Source organism: Protopterus annectens, chromosome 1.part1, assembly GCF_019279795.1.
Source record: "Protopterus annectens isolate FY-2018-M chromosome 1.part1, PAN1.0, whole genome shotgun sequence".
Lineage (NCBI taxonomy): Eukaryota > Metazoa > Chordata > Ceratodontiformes > Protopteridae > Protopterus > Protopterus annectens.
In genome coordinates, this window is record NC_056726.1 from 1,119,667,247 (window position 1) to 1,119,685,293 (window position 18,047).

Genomic DNA, 18,047 nt, shown 5'->3' on the forward strand with positions numbered 1-18,047 from the left:
CAGCGTGTGAAACCACTGCTCAGCTACAGGCACTCATTTTGCACCTGTTAAACCACTGCTCACCTACGGGCACTCATTTTGCACCTGTTAAACCACTGCTCACCTACGGGCAGATGCACTCACCTTGTTAAACTGTAGCTCAGCTATAATCACATCTGGCATTTTTTTATTGTTTTGTTACCTCACATTTCTTCAAAATAAATGGACTATTTCATTACATTTTACATAAAATGTGATTTTATATGTGTACATGTTTGTCAGGGACTTGTTTCGTGCTTATTTTGCTAAAAATAAAAGTTGGTGGTGTGGGGGCTCGAACGATGAATGCCTGCTCTTCAGCTGATGTCTCTACCGCTACGCTATTGCTTCTTGGCTTATGTTACATATTTAGTTCTTATATGCTTTCCCACTGACTGCTAACTGTAGCTGTGCTACGGGCACGCCTGTGCAAACGAGTGCACTCACGAGCAAACATCTTTACAATTTAAAAAAAATATATAACATGTTCATTTATATATTTTCTGTTCATAGTCTGTGGGGGCATGTGTTGTGTTGAGTTTATTCACATTTCCATGGACTCTGTCGTGGGTGTTTACTTTGGGCACTTTTACTCTTCTGGGGGCATGTCCGCTTGCAGGGCTCGGCCTACGGACATGCCCCCTACTGTCTTACACGGACCGTGTTAGACTTAGGTGTGATTCTGCATGCTCTCATGAATATGCAGAGCATGCTGACATCACTCCGTTTAACTGCAGCCTCCGTGTAAGAGTTATAACTCTTACACGGAGGCTTCATGAATCCTGCCCCTTATCTATTTAATCTGTTTCATTTGATACAATTCTTCAAAAAGGATTACAAAGGTAGTTGACAGTTACCATGCAATTCACACAATGTATCCTGATTTGGCTAAGGCCTTTGACACCATTCCTCATACTGGTATCATACAAAAGCTAAATGCATTAAAACTTATATCTGGTACAATGGATAACAGTTTGGATACACTTCATGACACTATTTTTAACAGTATGTGTTACAACTAAGTTTTACCAGAAGACGGAGCTCCTATTTAATCTTCAATGCATAAGGCATCTATTAATAGTAAGATTAGTTGTATTTTTTATAATACATTTTATTTTTATACTACTTAAATATTTAATTACTTACACATTTCTATATAACACAATATGTGTTTTTACACAATAGATTTGGGTTGAACCTTTTTATATATTCATGTTTATTCATTTGTTTATGATCCACATACTTCCTTGTTGGGGTAAAGCAATTGTGTTTTAATCAGTTTTAATCAGTTTTTAAATAGACAATTAGGCCTTATCTGGTTAAGCAAATGCCAGTATATACATGTTTTTGTTACGGTGATTTACTGCATCTAATGAAGTCATTAGCTTGTTCCTTAATATAAGTGAGTGGTTTGTCCAACAGCTCAGTTTATTTTGGTTATCTCCTTTCTGGTGCCTTTCTTATTTGGATTATTGTTTTTTTTTTTTTTTTGCTTGGACACTGCTTCTACAGGATTTTGTGGTTTTGGTGAAACTTAGAGGCATGGAAGGAGAGATTAACGTACCGCTAATGGACTAAAGCAGGTACAATTATATTGGACAGACTAGGAAGCTGATGGACAGCTAACCCAATTGATTGATCTGCTTACACCAATCAGCCACTTGATGATTGGTGTACTTTCTAAAGCCTCTGATGAACAGAATCAGGAAGTAAATACTACACGCAAAGGTGTAGAGAGTGTTTCTAATGGATTTTTCACCCAGATAAGACAGAATTTTGATGTTAATAACCTGTCAAGGGCCGATATGGATTTTGAACAGACCCCAGTGATTTTAATAGAGGCAAAAGGTGAAACTCAGAGAATGGAATAACGGGAAGCTGAATCTATATCAACTCAACTAAGTAAAGGTGACTGTTCAAACTCAAACGGTAATAATGTGGACCTAAGAGACTGTTTATTTCTTAATTTCACAGCTAGGTTTAAAAATAATACTGTAAGAGAGTCACCACATTCTGATACCTATAATAGTCAACTTAACAGACTTTTTGATTTAATGTTTCAAATACAGAACTCTTGAAATTGAACATGTTTATTTGAAAGAGTGTGTAAGCATGGGAATTGTACCAAAAGGGCTAGGAGTTTTTAAATACTCCAATAATGTGCAGATAGGAAGTAAAGTTCATAAAGACGTTATAGATATTTTCAGCCTGTGTGGTTTGAAAATAGTAATAGCCATCATTAATGAAATGAAAAAAAACTAAAGTATTGGTACACAAAGAAATTGAGGAAGTTAACCAAAATATTACTAAAGACCTTATGTTTAGTGTAGATACAGAAAGAGAAAAATATTTTAGCATAGGGAAAAAGATAGATGAGGGGTATGATGGACTGATAGGAAATTGAGGAAGTTAGAAAGGGATGTATTGGAATATAAATAAAGTAGGAATTACCCAATACCTAACAAGTCAAGAAGGAAAGAAAAAGGGAATTTCTACAATTATGAGAATAGATTTGAAGAGAGGAATTATTTTCAAGAAGAGGAACAGGATATGAATGAAATGGATAGAATAGGGGATGTTAATGACCCTTTAGAATACTCTCCCCTTTGACTATCTGAAAGGTTAAAAAACAAGAATCCACCACAGTACCATCAAAATCATTACAATTCAATGGGATGAACAACAGGGAGAGGGTGGAGAAGGAGATATTAACATCCTCACACATACACCCGTGTAGGTGACCTTTCCCAAACTGAAATTGAGAATTCTAACTACAGATACACTTATAATTTTAATATTTACAATTATAGTATAGTGGATTTGAAAGTAGAGTGTTTTAGTATTCTCTTTAAAGGATTTAAATGTATTCCTCAAAAGAAAGGTGACTTAATGAAAGCTAATTTGGATGTAAAGTTATTTGTGAGAATAATAAACTTAGGCCTAGTGTTGCCACAACAGTCTAAGGTTGATGACACAATTATAAGGAAAAGTCTATTTAACCCACCATTGTACCCTCAATTAAAAAACGTTGAAGCTATTGTCGAGAAAGAAATTAGAAAATATTTTTAATTGTAGATGCAGACCCAACTTAACCACAAAAAAAAGAAAGTATTAGAAGAACTGAGAAAAAACAAAGATATTAGGGTCATGAAACCAGATGTGGGGGGGGGGGTTATTATGGACCTAATATCATATGAGAGTAAAATGAATGACATCTTAAGTGACACAGATAAATATGATGGGTGTCTAACAATGAAATTAACATCTCATATAAAAGGATAGCTATTGCTTTGAGTGATATGTTTATGGAGTGATTAATTGATGGGAATACATACAAATATTTGAAAAATGATAAACTAAAACGTTCCTCCATGTTTGGAATCCTTAAGGTCCACAAAAATGAGCTTGATCCACCATTAAGACCCATTGTGGCTGCCAAAGGGTCTAAGAAAGCACCCTTATATAAATATGCTGACAACAAATTTAAAAAGTTATGTTTGAATGAAACTTGCATATTAAAAGACTCCTGTGATTCTTATGGAATATCAAGCCAGAGTTATATGATGACAACATCATTTTTGCAACAATTATATATAGTAGATTTGTTCACCAGTATTTCTCACAATGAAGGCATGGAATTTTTTTGCAGAAGCTTTATTTAATGAAAAAAGTTTACAACACAGTGAACATTTAACTTGCTTAAACTTAATGGATTTAGTGCTGAGAAATAATTACATATACTTTGGTGGTGAATTCTTTCAACAAATACAAGGGTCGGCTATCGGTACTGCCTGTGCCCCCACCTAAGAATTTATTGTCTATAAGGGTGAAACCACTGAGTTTTTGAAGTTTACATATAATTATTCTTAAGATTATTGAAATACTTAGATGTAGCAATTTTCAAAATGGGTGAAGGTTTTAGGTCTAGAATATACAGGAAGGATATGTTTTCTAATTCATACTTGCACTATGCAAGTGCCCACCCATTTCATTTTAAAAGGAACATAGTAAAATATCAATACGTGAGGGCCAGTAGAATGACTTCCATAGACAGTGATTTTGAGCACAGATGTAGATTCCTAGAAGGCCTATTTAAAGAAAATGAGTACCCTCTAGACTTGACAGAGGAAATTAGAAAAGAAGTAGTCGTGAGAGAAAGGATCGATTTAGACCTATTTTAGGAGAAAACATTCTAGGTGATAATATGGAAAGACATTCAGTCAGTAATCAGGAAAAAACCTTTAGTAAAGCTTTCATGATGGACTATAATGGGAATGCATATATAGTAGGAATGTCATAGAAAAGGAATAGGAAAGGTTTATAAGTTTTACCGACTTAGTAGAAATTCCTAAAAAAACTGTGAAAGTTATATATAAAAAGACACAAAATCTAAAAGGGTAATTCAAGCAAGATTCAAATAGAAAAAAGAACATTCAGATTAAAAAGAAAGGAACATTCAGGCATGGTGCTTGTTCTCAGTGTGCGTATATTGTGAAAAAAGAGAGTGTACTTTTTGGTTAGTAGGAGCAGGGTAATAGAGGGAACAAACTATTACAATCGTCACTCCTCTGGTTTAGTGTACCTGGTTACTTGTGAAGAATGTCAAGCTTTTTATTTGGAGAAACCTGAGCATAAGCACATATCATTGCTGGAGCCTTCCTGTGCCCTGACAGAGTGCTCTTCAAACTATCTGGAGATATACAGAGCTGAGTATATTTTTCTGGCACTTCAGAGATGTGTACTGCTAATTGTTGTTTGACTAATTTTATATCATTGCTGGCTGACTTTAGAGTTGTGCACTGTTATTATTTCTTCACTGTATAGTTTTTCAGATCTCTGCTGAAGGTGTTGGTTTTCCCATACCCACCCTCCCTATTTATGTCTTGTTTAAATTTGGAGGCTTTTGCAGTTGCCCGCCCCCACTGTAGATTTGATCTGGGACACTCCCCCCAGTCCCATCTCTTTACCTCATTCTACCTAATAGACTCTTTCTGCACTTGTTTTTAGTCATTTTTAATTTTTAAACTGTTTGGTCTGACATTGCTACATACTCAAGTGTGCTAGCTTGCACTGCATTTGAATTGTTTTTACTGCTGTTTTAGCTAATTTTCTGTTTATATAAAAAAAAAAAAACACCTAGTGTAGTCCAGATTCAGATTTGCTGTATCCAGGACCGTATGTAAGCTTCTGAGCCTCCCCCCAAGCTTTCTGTGTTGGAGGGAAGCCTTCTAGCTTATCAGTGGGAGTGGTAAGCACTAGGTAGCCTATCTACCACATAAGGAGTGGTTCTGGCCCAGAAATTGTAGTTATTGGCCGTTTGGGCAGTTTTTCCATCTCTCTCAACTTTCTGATTTAAAAGCCCGCATATGCACTTGCTTCCCCCTTTCCAGTAACTAGTTTAGTCCAGATACAGATTCTAAGTTTTAGCACTTGAATTTTCTTATTCGTGATCAGCACTTGTTCAAAACTTGTAAGTACTAAATAACCTACTAATTACTACAGCTCTCAACCTCCCTCATTACCTAGAGGAAAACAGTTTTAGTACTTACTTTCCTCACTTGCTTAGAGAGAAACAGCTCTTGTACACACTTTCCTCACTTATCTAGAGGAAAATAGTTTTTTATTCAGGCATGTCCAAGGGTCAGCTCCCGCTCCCAGTGTTCTCTCCTGTCTATCTGATGAATCTGGGCATCTTGGGGCAATGTAGAAATTGCCTCATGTACACAGACAACCTTCTCCTCCTACCACCCAACACTACAACCTGTGAGAGATGCACTTATCCAGACAAACTGGAGGTAAAGCTCTCTCCAATCAAGACTGAACTTGACAGTCAAGAGGAGAAGGTAAACAATTGCACCACACCACACTCATCACATAGTCTCACTAAATCTACACCACCAAAATCCACACATAGAAACACAAAAACATTCGCGGAGGCTCTCAATAATAATCTGATCAAGTAACAGAGACCTCCAAAGCAGAAATGTAAGCAACCTCCACCCCCCCAACACAACCCAAATGATACATAGCCCGCAGACTCAGTATGTCACTCAACCACAGCCAATAAGGAAAAACAACATACCCAACACAATAGTCATAGGTGACTCTATAGTCAGGCACACTGAAGTCCCATTCACCAGGCTAAACAAGGAGAAGGTTACTGTCAGCTGCCTGTCAAGTGCCAGGATCCGCCACATAACCCACGCACTCAGGTCACTGCACAACAAGTACAAATATGACTCTCTCATTGTCCATGTTGGTGTAAATGACCTGAGACGTACCTCCCTGGACTACATGAAAAGAGACATGGAAGAGCTCTCCGATCTTGTAGCCCAAGCAGGTATGACCCTAGCCCTGAGTAGCATTCTGCCATCACCCAGAATGATGCCGCAGTACAAGGACAAAATGATTGACTTCAACAATTGGCTAAGTTTCTGGTACCATTCTAAAGGGATCCAGTATCTGTCTGCCTGGGATGACATGGTCAACAGACCATGATGCTTTGCCAGAGATGGTCTGCACCTGTCACCCCTGGGATTCCGGATACTGGCTAAGGTTCTTGCCGCCCCTATAGTGCCTTTTTTAGGCAAGGTTCAAATGACAAATTCACCACTGTAACAGGAACAGGCAAGCAAAAACTGAGGGTGATGCTATGCTTGAAGTCTAAATCTCAAAGTGCACTCACTCGAGGCACTCCTTAAAGTGGAGGACATCGATATCTGTGCAGTGCCTGCGACCTGGATCAAGGCTCCAGAGATCACCCCTGCACTACCAGTCTATAACTCGTACCACACTTTTCTGCCATGTAAACTGGACCAGAACACCAAAGGTGGAGGTGTGTCCATATTCATTAAGGATAGCAACAACTCCAGGCTAGTTGCTCAGCATAATGCAGCCGAGGTTATCCAAGTGCAACTGCCTCTGGGCAGAACTTCAATCCAAATTGTAGCTTGCGACAGATCACCCACCATGCCCCAAGATTCCCACTCCTCTTTTCTTGATGTACTGGAAAATATTAGGGTTCAACCTAACAGCCTTATAATGGGCAATTGCAACTACCCCACCATTAACTGAGAAAACTACTCATGTACCAACTCCTTCGCTCAACGCTTTTTGGAATTCATAAACACCAATGCCCTGGATCAATTTATCCACACCCCCACCAGGGGCAACAATATCCTAGATCTAGTCATTACCAACATGAGTGGCCGGTGTTCCACACCTGAAGTCAATGCTTCATTGGTCCGATCGGACCATAAGCTAATAACCTTAGATATCCACATCCAACCCCCAACCCCCATTAAGGAAACCATGATAAAAAATTTCTCCAAAGCCAACTTCATGCTTCTTAAGACAGAAGTAGTGAACTTCATGACACCCATGGAGATGGACAATTCAGTTATGACAACTGAATCCTACACAATTGTACTTTATAAGCACATACATGAGTGAATGGATCGTGCTATCCCGAACAGAACCAAGACACTATCCTCCAAAAAAAGGAAGCCAATCTGGTGGTCCCCTGCCATAAACAAACTGTACAACAGAAGGAAGAAACTGTTGCAAAAGAGAGTAAAATCCCATGAGTGAAGGAGCTCCCTGGTCAGCCTCAGTAAGAAGCTGCGATCCCTGATAAAATCCTCCAAAGCTAGTTATGAAAACAAAATCACCACTGATTCTAAAGACAACCACACAGCATTCTGTAGCTATGTCAAGAATCTGAATGGCAACACTCAGATCTGCTCTGAGTTACAGCACAATGGCACTAAATATACAGACCCAACTGATATTGCCATCATCCTGGCAGATAGGTTTAGTGCTAACTTTACCCTCCTCTCACCCCCTAAAGAGCCCATCTCTATACTAGAAGAATGCAAAGTTCCTGTAATCATGGCTGCACAGGTAAAAACCACACTCTCCAAAGCCAAGAACACAGCATCCATGGGACCAGATAACATCACAGGCTGTGTTCTACACGAACTACAGAATGAACTGGCACCCCACCTAAGTACCATGTTCAGTCAAAGCCTCACCTCAGGCTTTGTGGCTGTTGAATGGCTCACAGCAACGGTTATCCCACTCCACAAGGGGGGAGCCACCACGGACCCCGGGAACTACCGCCCCGTTAACCTGACGAGGCTGGTCTGCAAGGCCATGGAACGTATCATCATGGGACTTCTAAACAAAGACCTTGGTAATCTCCAAACTCTGGGCCCCACCCAGTTCTGGTTTGTAAAAGGCAGATCATGTCTCCTAAACCTGATAGACTTCTTTGAAGCAGTCATCAAAGCCGTAGACAAGGGTAAGGTGGTTCACACAGCCTATCTAGATCTTGCCAAGGCTTTTGACACCATCACCCACTCTGGAATTATAATAAACTCACTAAACTAGGTATAAATCCCTATGTCACAAGATGGTTGCCAACTGGCTCACTGACAGAACCCACACTGTCAAAGTAGCAGACTCCAAATCTGACTTCAGACCAGTGACAAGTGGAGTACCACAGGGTTCAATCCTGGGTCCTCTCCTGTTTGGTATCTACTTTTTTGAAGTACAGGCTAAAGAAGTTCGCAGATGACTGCAAACTAGGAGACATAATCAAAACTCCTAATGATGTGGACATCCTACAAAAGGGCCTCACTGAGACAGATGCCTGGTGTCAAAGCCATGGCCTCAAGCTCAATGCCAAAAAGTGCATTGTCATCCTCTTTGGTAAAAACTCTGTACCCATGAACTACAACATAGGCAGTAGTATACTTAACACCGAAAGTGTGATAAGAGATATTGAGACACAGGTGGACAGTAGTCTCTCCTTTGATAATCACATCGCCACAGTAGTCAGGAAATCCTTCTATGTGGCACACCTCATCACAAAAGGTTTCTCATCCAGAAAAAAAGAGGTCATTGTTCCTGTCTACTCATCACTCATTAGACCCATTATAAAGTACAACGCCCCTTTTGGTATGTACCTCACAAGACATCTACAACAACTGGAAAGGTCGCAGAAATACCTCACAAAAAGGATTACTGGCCTCAAACAGATGCCCTACACAGACCGTCTCAAAAACTCCAGCTTTACTCCGTTGCATATCGCCTACTCAGAGGTGATCTCTGCCTAACATACAAAGCTATGTCAAACCCAGAGCTGTTGGACATGCTCCACTTAAAGAAATCCCAATCCCTCCGAGCTACATGCTCTAGAGACCTAAACCTTGTCACCACAATAAACAGAACATGCCAGAGGGATAGATTCCTGTCCCAGAGATTTCCCATACTCTGGAATAAACTACCTATCTATATCAAACAAAGCTCCTCATTAGCACTGTTCAAGAAAAATCTTGATGACTGGATGGGAAATAGGAAATTCACCCCGGGGATCACCTCTGTAGCTCTGCTCGACAGTGGCGCAGGAAAATAATTTTCTTGGGTGGCAAAAGCCAGGGTACCTTTTTGGCTGGGCTTGTATAGGCCCCAGGGCTGATAGCCTAGTACCTATGTACGAACCATATATGATCATTATTATGACATTCAGACAAAGAAGACAAATAATGCTTTATACAAACCCTCAAAGGAGGGTACAAAGGTCAGGTTTCTTTACTTTGTTCTTGAAGAGGTAAAGTGTGATATAAGAGAGGGGCTATCGGAGGAACAAATTGAATACAAAAAATTGTGGTGGCAACTCACATTACAAGCTAACATATCTCCTGGGTTGAATGAAAATGTTTCTATTGTGCCCCTCTTAAGATTGAGATCAGTTAATATATAAATATTAACATTCAAAAGAGTTTCACAAGTTTTTTTCTTATTGGGTTTCGCAAACAGAAATACATCCTTAAATACATTTAGAATTAAGTATAGTCATCTAGAATTTTATCCACTCTACTCACTCTCATTTTTAATTTTATGACAATAATTTTTCATGACACTATTTTTAACAGTGTGTGTTACAACTAAGTTTTACCAGCAGATGGAGCGCTTATTTAATTTTCAATACATAAGGCATCTGTTAATAGTAACATTAATTATATGTTTTATAATACATTTTATTTTTATACTACTTAAATATTTAATTATTTATACATTTCTATAGAACACATTCCCCGGGATTCATGAAGCTCGGCGCAAGGCTGGTGTAAGGCTTGCGCCGGTGGAGCAGTGAATAGTCGGCGTAGCAGCGCCATATGCATAGTAATGAGTGCGCGCTGCAACCACAGACACGTGCGTAGGGCACGTGAGCGAGCCCAAGTAGGATGCGTCCGGAGGCGTGGCCAAGCCGGCAGGCGATGAGCAACCTAAAGTGCTGACTTTCACAGTCCGCCTGTAATAGTAACCGCACCAGCCAGGGCCCACGGAGAATGAAACGTACGCAGACTATGCAACAAAGTACCCGTTCCAACAAAACGGAGAACCAAACATTAACCCACGAAGTCCTAAGTGTACCCGTCCAAGGAACAAAGGATACGCGTAATACCGTGTCCGTCCCGCAATGCACTGTCAGTGGGCATACCCAGTGAAGGTGTACTGCAGCATGTCAGCGCGCCGCACCGACATAGAAGTAGCGACATGGGCATGGTCACCAGCAGTAGTGAGAGTACACAGCCGGGTAGCCGTGTCGATATAACAACAAGAAGGAAACAAGATACCCTAAACACAGGCAAACATGTGCATAGCAACATGTACCACACCCAGCAACGTGCTCGTCGCATACACATAGGACGGCGTATGTCTAAGCATAATATCCAGAAGCAGAACTCATGCATGCAAATGTAATACACAACAGCCCCGTCATAGCATGTAACCCGCACCCACGTACGACAGTGCACCCAACCCAGCTAGCAGCCTTGCGCAGCTACACACCTACACATGATGGGCATACCTGAAAAGTGGTAAGAAGTATTGTCCTAGGCAGTGCCATGCGGGCAAATATGTACCCCACATGTTAACAACCCGCCTCAGGTACAGATATCCAAATGGCTGCATGTGAATGTGTCGGCAGAATGTGTACATCCCGCATGTGGTATGGACCTGTCGAAACCCCATAGGCGTGCACACGCCACGGTGCCCATAACTGCACACATCTGGACAAGGCAGTATGTTCAGCCACCGTACCGATGATTAGCTATGCAGACATGTCAAACACAACACATATAGCGGAACATCTGCCTACCAAACAGGACACCCTAACAGGGTGCCACAGGCACAGAAGGGGAAGGTGGGACATCACATGTTGAGAGTAGCGTTGCCGGACGGCCAAACACCCACGGCCAACGCAAAGGACGGAATAACATGCATATGCCTGGATGGATGGGTATGTCATAGCATGGGAATAGGCCAAGCCATCCACCATAATAGCCATGTGTACCACATACAAACAGCCAGTAACACGCAGTAGTAATGCATGAAGGCATACATGACTGTGGGAATAGCACAGGACATATGGCACATGCCAAGTGTAGATGCATGACACAAAAGTCCAGGATGGGGCCCCCTGCAAAGAGGAACATGTGCCAACTCCACCTCCCACAGATGTACCGGCAGCGAAAACACATGCCAAACACACACCAACACCACCGTCCATCCCACGACAGCAACAGAGGCTGGTCAAAGACCACCATGACGCGCGCACAAACAGGGACACGTGTAACCATTGCCTTAACACCCCCCCTTAGGCCAAAGAATAAAAGAATGGACATATGCATGTAATGCTGTGAAGGATGTGTGGTAGTCCTCAGTATCACAGAGGTAGGTACACAGATACACTGTAATCAACCGTGACGTATGTGCACTGTAGACAGCATACCTGCAGGTAAAACAGAGCTCAATCACGTGCCACAGAAATATACACATGAGAAAGAGGATAGGGGATAGACAAGTGTGAATGGGACAAACTATGAACATAGGTTCATAGGTCCATAGGTACAGAGTAGGCTATCTACCCAAGGGCAGCCATAACCCTAGGCCATAGCTAGGTTTCCTTTGCCAACCCTCCGGTCTGGAGATAAATGCCTATTATATTGCTGTACCTCTGTCAAACAGTGACAATGATGTAATCCCTGGGGTATATCTGCAATCCCCCATCCAACGGACAAGATCCCCCTCGAACAAGGCTAGCAAGGTTCTCTGCCTCACATGTACTGTGATGTAGATCCACAGCATAGTGAGTGTCTGGGTGATGTATGTGTCACTCCAACACATTCTATTAATGACCGTGTCAAGGTTCACGTCACCTGCCCTTGTGGTTCCGAGGGATGTAGATCCAGTAGGTGAAGCATAGTCATCAAATATGGGTCGACATGGCCTCGTATGTCAGGCACAGGTCAACACTGAACAAGAGGTATGTGACTGAATGGAGCAGGAGTCCTTACAGTGGGGCAGCATAACACAAACCCCTGACTCCCTGCATCTGTCTGATGATTAACCTATGGGGCCTTCCCAGCCGCTGTAGGTGTCGGGTCAGATACCTTCCGAATGGGGCAATGTACTCAATCATAGGTGTAACGAGTAATGAGTACAAGGTGACGATGACCTACCCCAATCTAGATGTGAATCCCTGCACGATCAGGCGGGCAATGTAGAAGTTCTACCGAACCACGATAGCAACATGTGTGTCGAACGAATGGTGACTGACAACCTGGGTCCCTAGATCCCTGGTAATTCCCCCCGTGCTCAGTGGACTGCCACCCATATGCCGGACAGGGGTGACCTCATTCTTCCCGATGAGTATGACTATGCATCACCTGGCATGTAGCTGTAGGCCATGTCCCTGACAGCAGATATCCATATCTGGGAGGCCCCTTTGAAGGATATCTGTGTCAGATGTCCGTCCCACTATGGCACCCAGTTCGCAGTCATCTACAAACAATGTCAGCCATAACACCCCTGTGTGTGCTTGTACTGTAGAAATGTAGATGTAGAAAAAGAGTGGACCCAGGGCAGAGCCCCGTGGGACACCGCCTGTGACAGGCAGTAAGTCCAACATGCTGCCAGCAACTATGACCGCGTGGGTTGTGTCACCTAGCCAGTTTGCAACCCATCCTGCGATGTACGTGTTCACATCCAAGCCGATGGGTTTATCAATGATACCGAGGGGTATTGTGTTGAAGCCCTTTGCCAGGTCGAGGTAGGCTGTATGGACTGCATGACCCTCAACAATGGCCTCGGTGACTGTCCCTAAAACGTCAACCAGGATTTAAATGCATGAACCGCCCCTGACCAAGCAAAACTGGGTTGGATGCAAAGTATGCAGGTCCCCTATGTCGTCATCTATGGGCCGCAGTATGATCCTTCCCCATGTCTTTGCAGATAAGTCTTCTCATGGTAATGGGACGGTAATAACCAGGGTCAGTGGAGGCACTGGCCCTGTGAAGTGGGACTACAGTCGCCGTGCGCCACAACTTGGGTACGTTACCCGAGGTGAGGCTAAGAATAAACAGCTGTCCCAACTGTGGGTCTAATTCCTCAATGAGATCGCGGAGTACACAGTTGGGACACCAGCTGGTCCCATGGATGATGTGTTCACTACCTTGGACAGAGCATGTCCCACCCGTGCGTTACAGAACATTCGGGGACCACAAACCGCTGGTACAGACATCTCTCCATGTGGGGGGGGTGGAGATGTCTTCACCGAACCTGTCAGCCCGTATGTTGGCAATGTGTGTATGTTCAGTAAACTCCACATCATTGTGAACCCAGTCAGAGCATATCTGGGAGTTACCTCCCAGGTGTCCAGCATAGCAAATGAAGGCCGTATGATTGTCTGTCGAGTCCCTGGAGATATATCTGTGGAACCTGCCCTGGACTATGGCATGTCAGCCTGTAGCTCTTCACATATAATGAGCAAGGGTGTCATACCTCACAAGGTGTCTGCTCTGCCTTGTAGTAGGCACCTCCTCTCGTTGTACAGCTTGTGTATGGCTGGGGTACACCACACTGGATGCTTGGCATTGGTACAATGAACCACAGTTGGGTAAGGGAATGCCTGATCCATGCAGTCCTGCAGGTGCCGGTAGAAGGCATATGTAAGTGATGCAGTGGCTTGAGTAATGTTGATCACTGGCTCAGGGTCCTTAAAGGAGACCACAGTAGTGTTCAGAATTGTGAATTCGGCCTTTGAGAAAGCCATGTGTATGGCAACCGGCAACACCCACAGCATCGTATGTCAATAGCAGAATCCATTGTCCAAATAACATAGATTAACTTCAGTATTACAATATGTATTATTATACATTTATTGATATGTGTCTGCTAATTACACTTGCAAATGGCCGGTAAGACCGGGCCAAAGTGCTGTTATGGTGGTGTCATTCTGACAAGAAAGTGGCGATACTTCCCTACTGGGACCTCTGGGGATTATTTAAAGCGGTTGTTAACCTGCATCATTGGATGTACACCATTTGGTTCTGGCTTTGGAAAACCTGGTTTCCGTAGCACTACACACTATGGGTAGTCAAGCAGACATCCGCGATTGGGGAACATACAGCAGCAGTCAAAACCACTGGCCACATGGACACAGTCCGACAAGCTCTACACTTTACATATGCACATTGGTGTCCATTGTAGGACCCAAAAATTGTCCTGTATGGAATACCTGCCAGCCTTCATCGTCCAACCAGGAGAAGCGACAGTCGTGACCACGGCAAAACTAGACATATGCACCACCAGCATGTTTAATGTTGATGACAAGTGTCCATGAAATGCAGGACATATGAACAGAAAACCCCAGACTGTCGAGTCCATAGAAGTTCGTCCACATCCCAGTCCCGCACACATGAAGGATTTGTAATGGGTACTGACGACTGTTGCAGCCATGGGATCCTGGGTATGCAGAAACGGGGCTCGGTGTTGTTTGGCAGATAATCCGTCGTCCCGCCCCGTGGGAGGGATGTGGGTATAGCACATGCGTTATTCCCCACTAATAATGCAAAACATCCACCGGAGAATGCTAAATGCAGCTGTGAAATGTGTACAGCCCTATACCAGTGTCCAGTAGGCATTACCCATGGACGAACAAACGTATGGCCAAGATGGCACCCATAACTGCAAACCCGGTGGAATTACACATCTGCATGAATGCATAACACAGGAAATACAGGTGGGAACTACAGTGGACACTCCCCATACAAAGTCGGACCGCGGTGCGAATACCGGCGCGCGCAGCACTCAATCTGCCAGCACCAAAATGGGGATTACTCGCTGCCATGCTGCGGAACAAATGGGCGACCTGTGGAACACATACTAATGGCACACCAACAACGTCAACTAGGAAGTTCAGTCAAAGCCACCCGCCAGATGGACACAGTCCAACAAGTTCTACACTTTACATATGCACATTGGTGTCCATTGTAGGACCCAAAAATTGATACCTATGGAACATCATATAGCCGTTATCATTCAACGAGAAGAAGTGACACCCGTAACTATGGCACGGCTAGACATATGCACCACCAGCGTTATTACGGTTGATGACAAGTGTCCATGAAATGCAGGACATATGCACAGAAATCCCCAGAGTTCCGAGTCCATAGAAGTGCTTCCACATCCCAGTCCCGCACACATGAAGGATGTGTAATGGGTACTGTCGAGTGTTGCAGCCAAGGGATCCTGGGTATGTAGAAACAGGGCTCGGTGTTGTTTGGCAGGTAATCCGTCGTCCCGCCCCGTGGGAGGGATGTGGGCGTAGCACCTGCCTTACCCCCCACTAATAATGCAAAGCATCCACCAGAGAATGCTAAATGCAGGTGTGAAATGTGTACAGCCCTATACCAGTGTCCAGTAGGCAATTTTCATGGATGGACAAGCGTACGACTAAGATGGCACCCATAACTGCAAACCAGGTGGAATTACACAGCCGCAGTAAGGCATAACACAGGAAATACACATAGGGACTACAGTTGACATTCCCCATACAAAGTTGGACCGCAGTGCGAACACCGGTGTACACAGCACTCAATCTGCCAGCAACAAAATGGGGATCACTCGCTACCATACTGTGGAACAGAAGGGTGACCTGTGGAACACATACTAATGGCACACCAACAACGTCAACTAGGATATGTAAACTATGGCGTTCCCACCTATAAAGAAAACATGCTTCAATGAATACATAGGGGATCAACATGTTCTGGTGGTGTTATGTTGAAAATACAGTGACGGATATTTCCTATTGGGACGCCTGAGGTTAATTTAAAGCAGTTGCTAACCTGCATCTTTGGATGTACACCATTTGTTCCCAGTTCTAAAACACCTGGTTTACGTAGCACCACGTAGTATGGGTAGTCAAACAGACATCTGCGATTGGGGAACATACAGCAGCAGTCAAAACCACTGGCCAGTTGGACACAGTCCAGCAACATCTAACTTTACATATGCACATTGGTGTCCATTGTAGGACCCAAAAATTCATCCTAACAGAATTCCATCCAGCCATTACCAACCACCAGATGACGCGATAGCCGTGACTACGGCACAGTTAGACATATGCACCACCAGCGTGTTTAAGGTTGATGACAAGTGTCCATGAAATGCAGGACATATTAACAGAAATCCCCAGATCGGCGAGTCCATACATGCGTCCACATCCCAGTCCCGCACACATGAAGGATGTGTAATGGGTACTGTCGAGGGTTGCAGCCATGGGATCTTGGGTATGCAGAAATGGGGCTCGGTGTTGTTTGGCAGATAATCCGTTGTCCGCCCGTGGGAGGGATGTGGGTGTAGCACATGACCTACTCCCCACTAATAATGCAAAGCATCCACCAGATAATGCTAAATGCAGGTGTGGAATGTGTACAGGCCATAACAGTGTCCAGTAGGCAATTCCCATGGATGGACAAGCCTACGACCAGGATGGCACCCATACCTGCAAGCCCGGTGGAATTACACAGCTGCAGTAAGGCATAACACAGGAAATGCAGATGGCAACTACAGTAGACACTCCCCATAGAAATCCAGACCGCCGTGCGAATACCGGCGTACACAGCACTCAATCTGCCGGCAACAACATGGGGATTACTCGCTGCCATACTGCGGAACAAATGGGCGACCTGTGGAACACATACTAACGGCACACCAACAACGTCATCTAGGAAGGTCATAGGATGTTTAAACACTGGCGTTCCCGCTTATAAAGAACATCCTTCAATGAATTAATAGGTTCTACATGTTCTGGCTGTGTTATATTGACAATACAGTGGCGTATATGTCCTACTGGGACTTCTGAGGATTACTTAAAGCAGTTGCCAACCTGCAGCATTAGATTAACACCATTTGGGTTAATCGTAGTAAAACATGGGTTCGTAGCACTACATAATATGGGTAGTCAAACACACATCCACGATTGGGGAACATACAGCAGCAGTCAAAACCACTGGCCAGATGGACACAGTCCAACATGTTCTACACTTTACATATGCACATTTGTGTCCATTGTAGGACCCAAGAATGTATCCGTACGCAATGTCAACCGGTTGCGATCGAGAGACCCAGATGAAGTGACAGCCATGACTACGGCACAGCTACATATATGCACCACCAGCATGTTCAAGGTTGATGACAACTGTCCATGAAATGCAGGACATATGAACAGAAATCCCCAGATTGTCGAGTCCATAGAAGTGCGTCCACATCCCATTCCCGCACACATGGAGGATGTGCAATGGGTACCGTCGAGGGTTGCAGCCATGGGATCGTGGGTATGCAGAAATGGGTCTCGGTGTTGATTGGCAGATGATCCATTGTCCCGCTCCGTGTGAGGGATGTGGGTATAGCATATGCGTTACTCCGCACTAATAATGCAAATCATCCACCGGAGAATGCAAAATGCAGCTGTGAAATGTGTACAGCCCTATACCAGTGTCCATTAGGCAGTTCCCATGGATGGACAAACGTACGGCCAAGATGGCACCCATAACTGCAAACCTGGTGGAATCACACAGCTGTAGTAAGGCATAACACAGGGAATACAGATAGGGACTACAGTAGAGACTCCACATACAAAGTCAGACCGCCGTGCGAATACCGGCGTACACAGC

The 18,047-nt window shown here is 43.6% G+C and overlaps 1 protein-coding gene across 1 annotated transcript in view; it reads right to left on the reverse strand.

Annotated features, from left to right (window-relative positions):
• Positions 1–18,047, reverse strand: part of LOC122815615 (deleted in malignant brain tumors 1 protein-like) — a 949,251-nt gene that overhangs the window by 730,182 nt on the left and 201,022 nt on the right. The window contains 1 exon segment of the mRNA XM_044088272.1: positions 1,056–1,062. Coding sequence (XP_043944207.1) covers positions 1,056–1,062 — 7 coding nt within the window.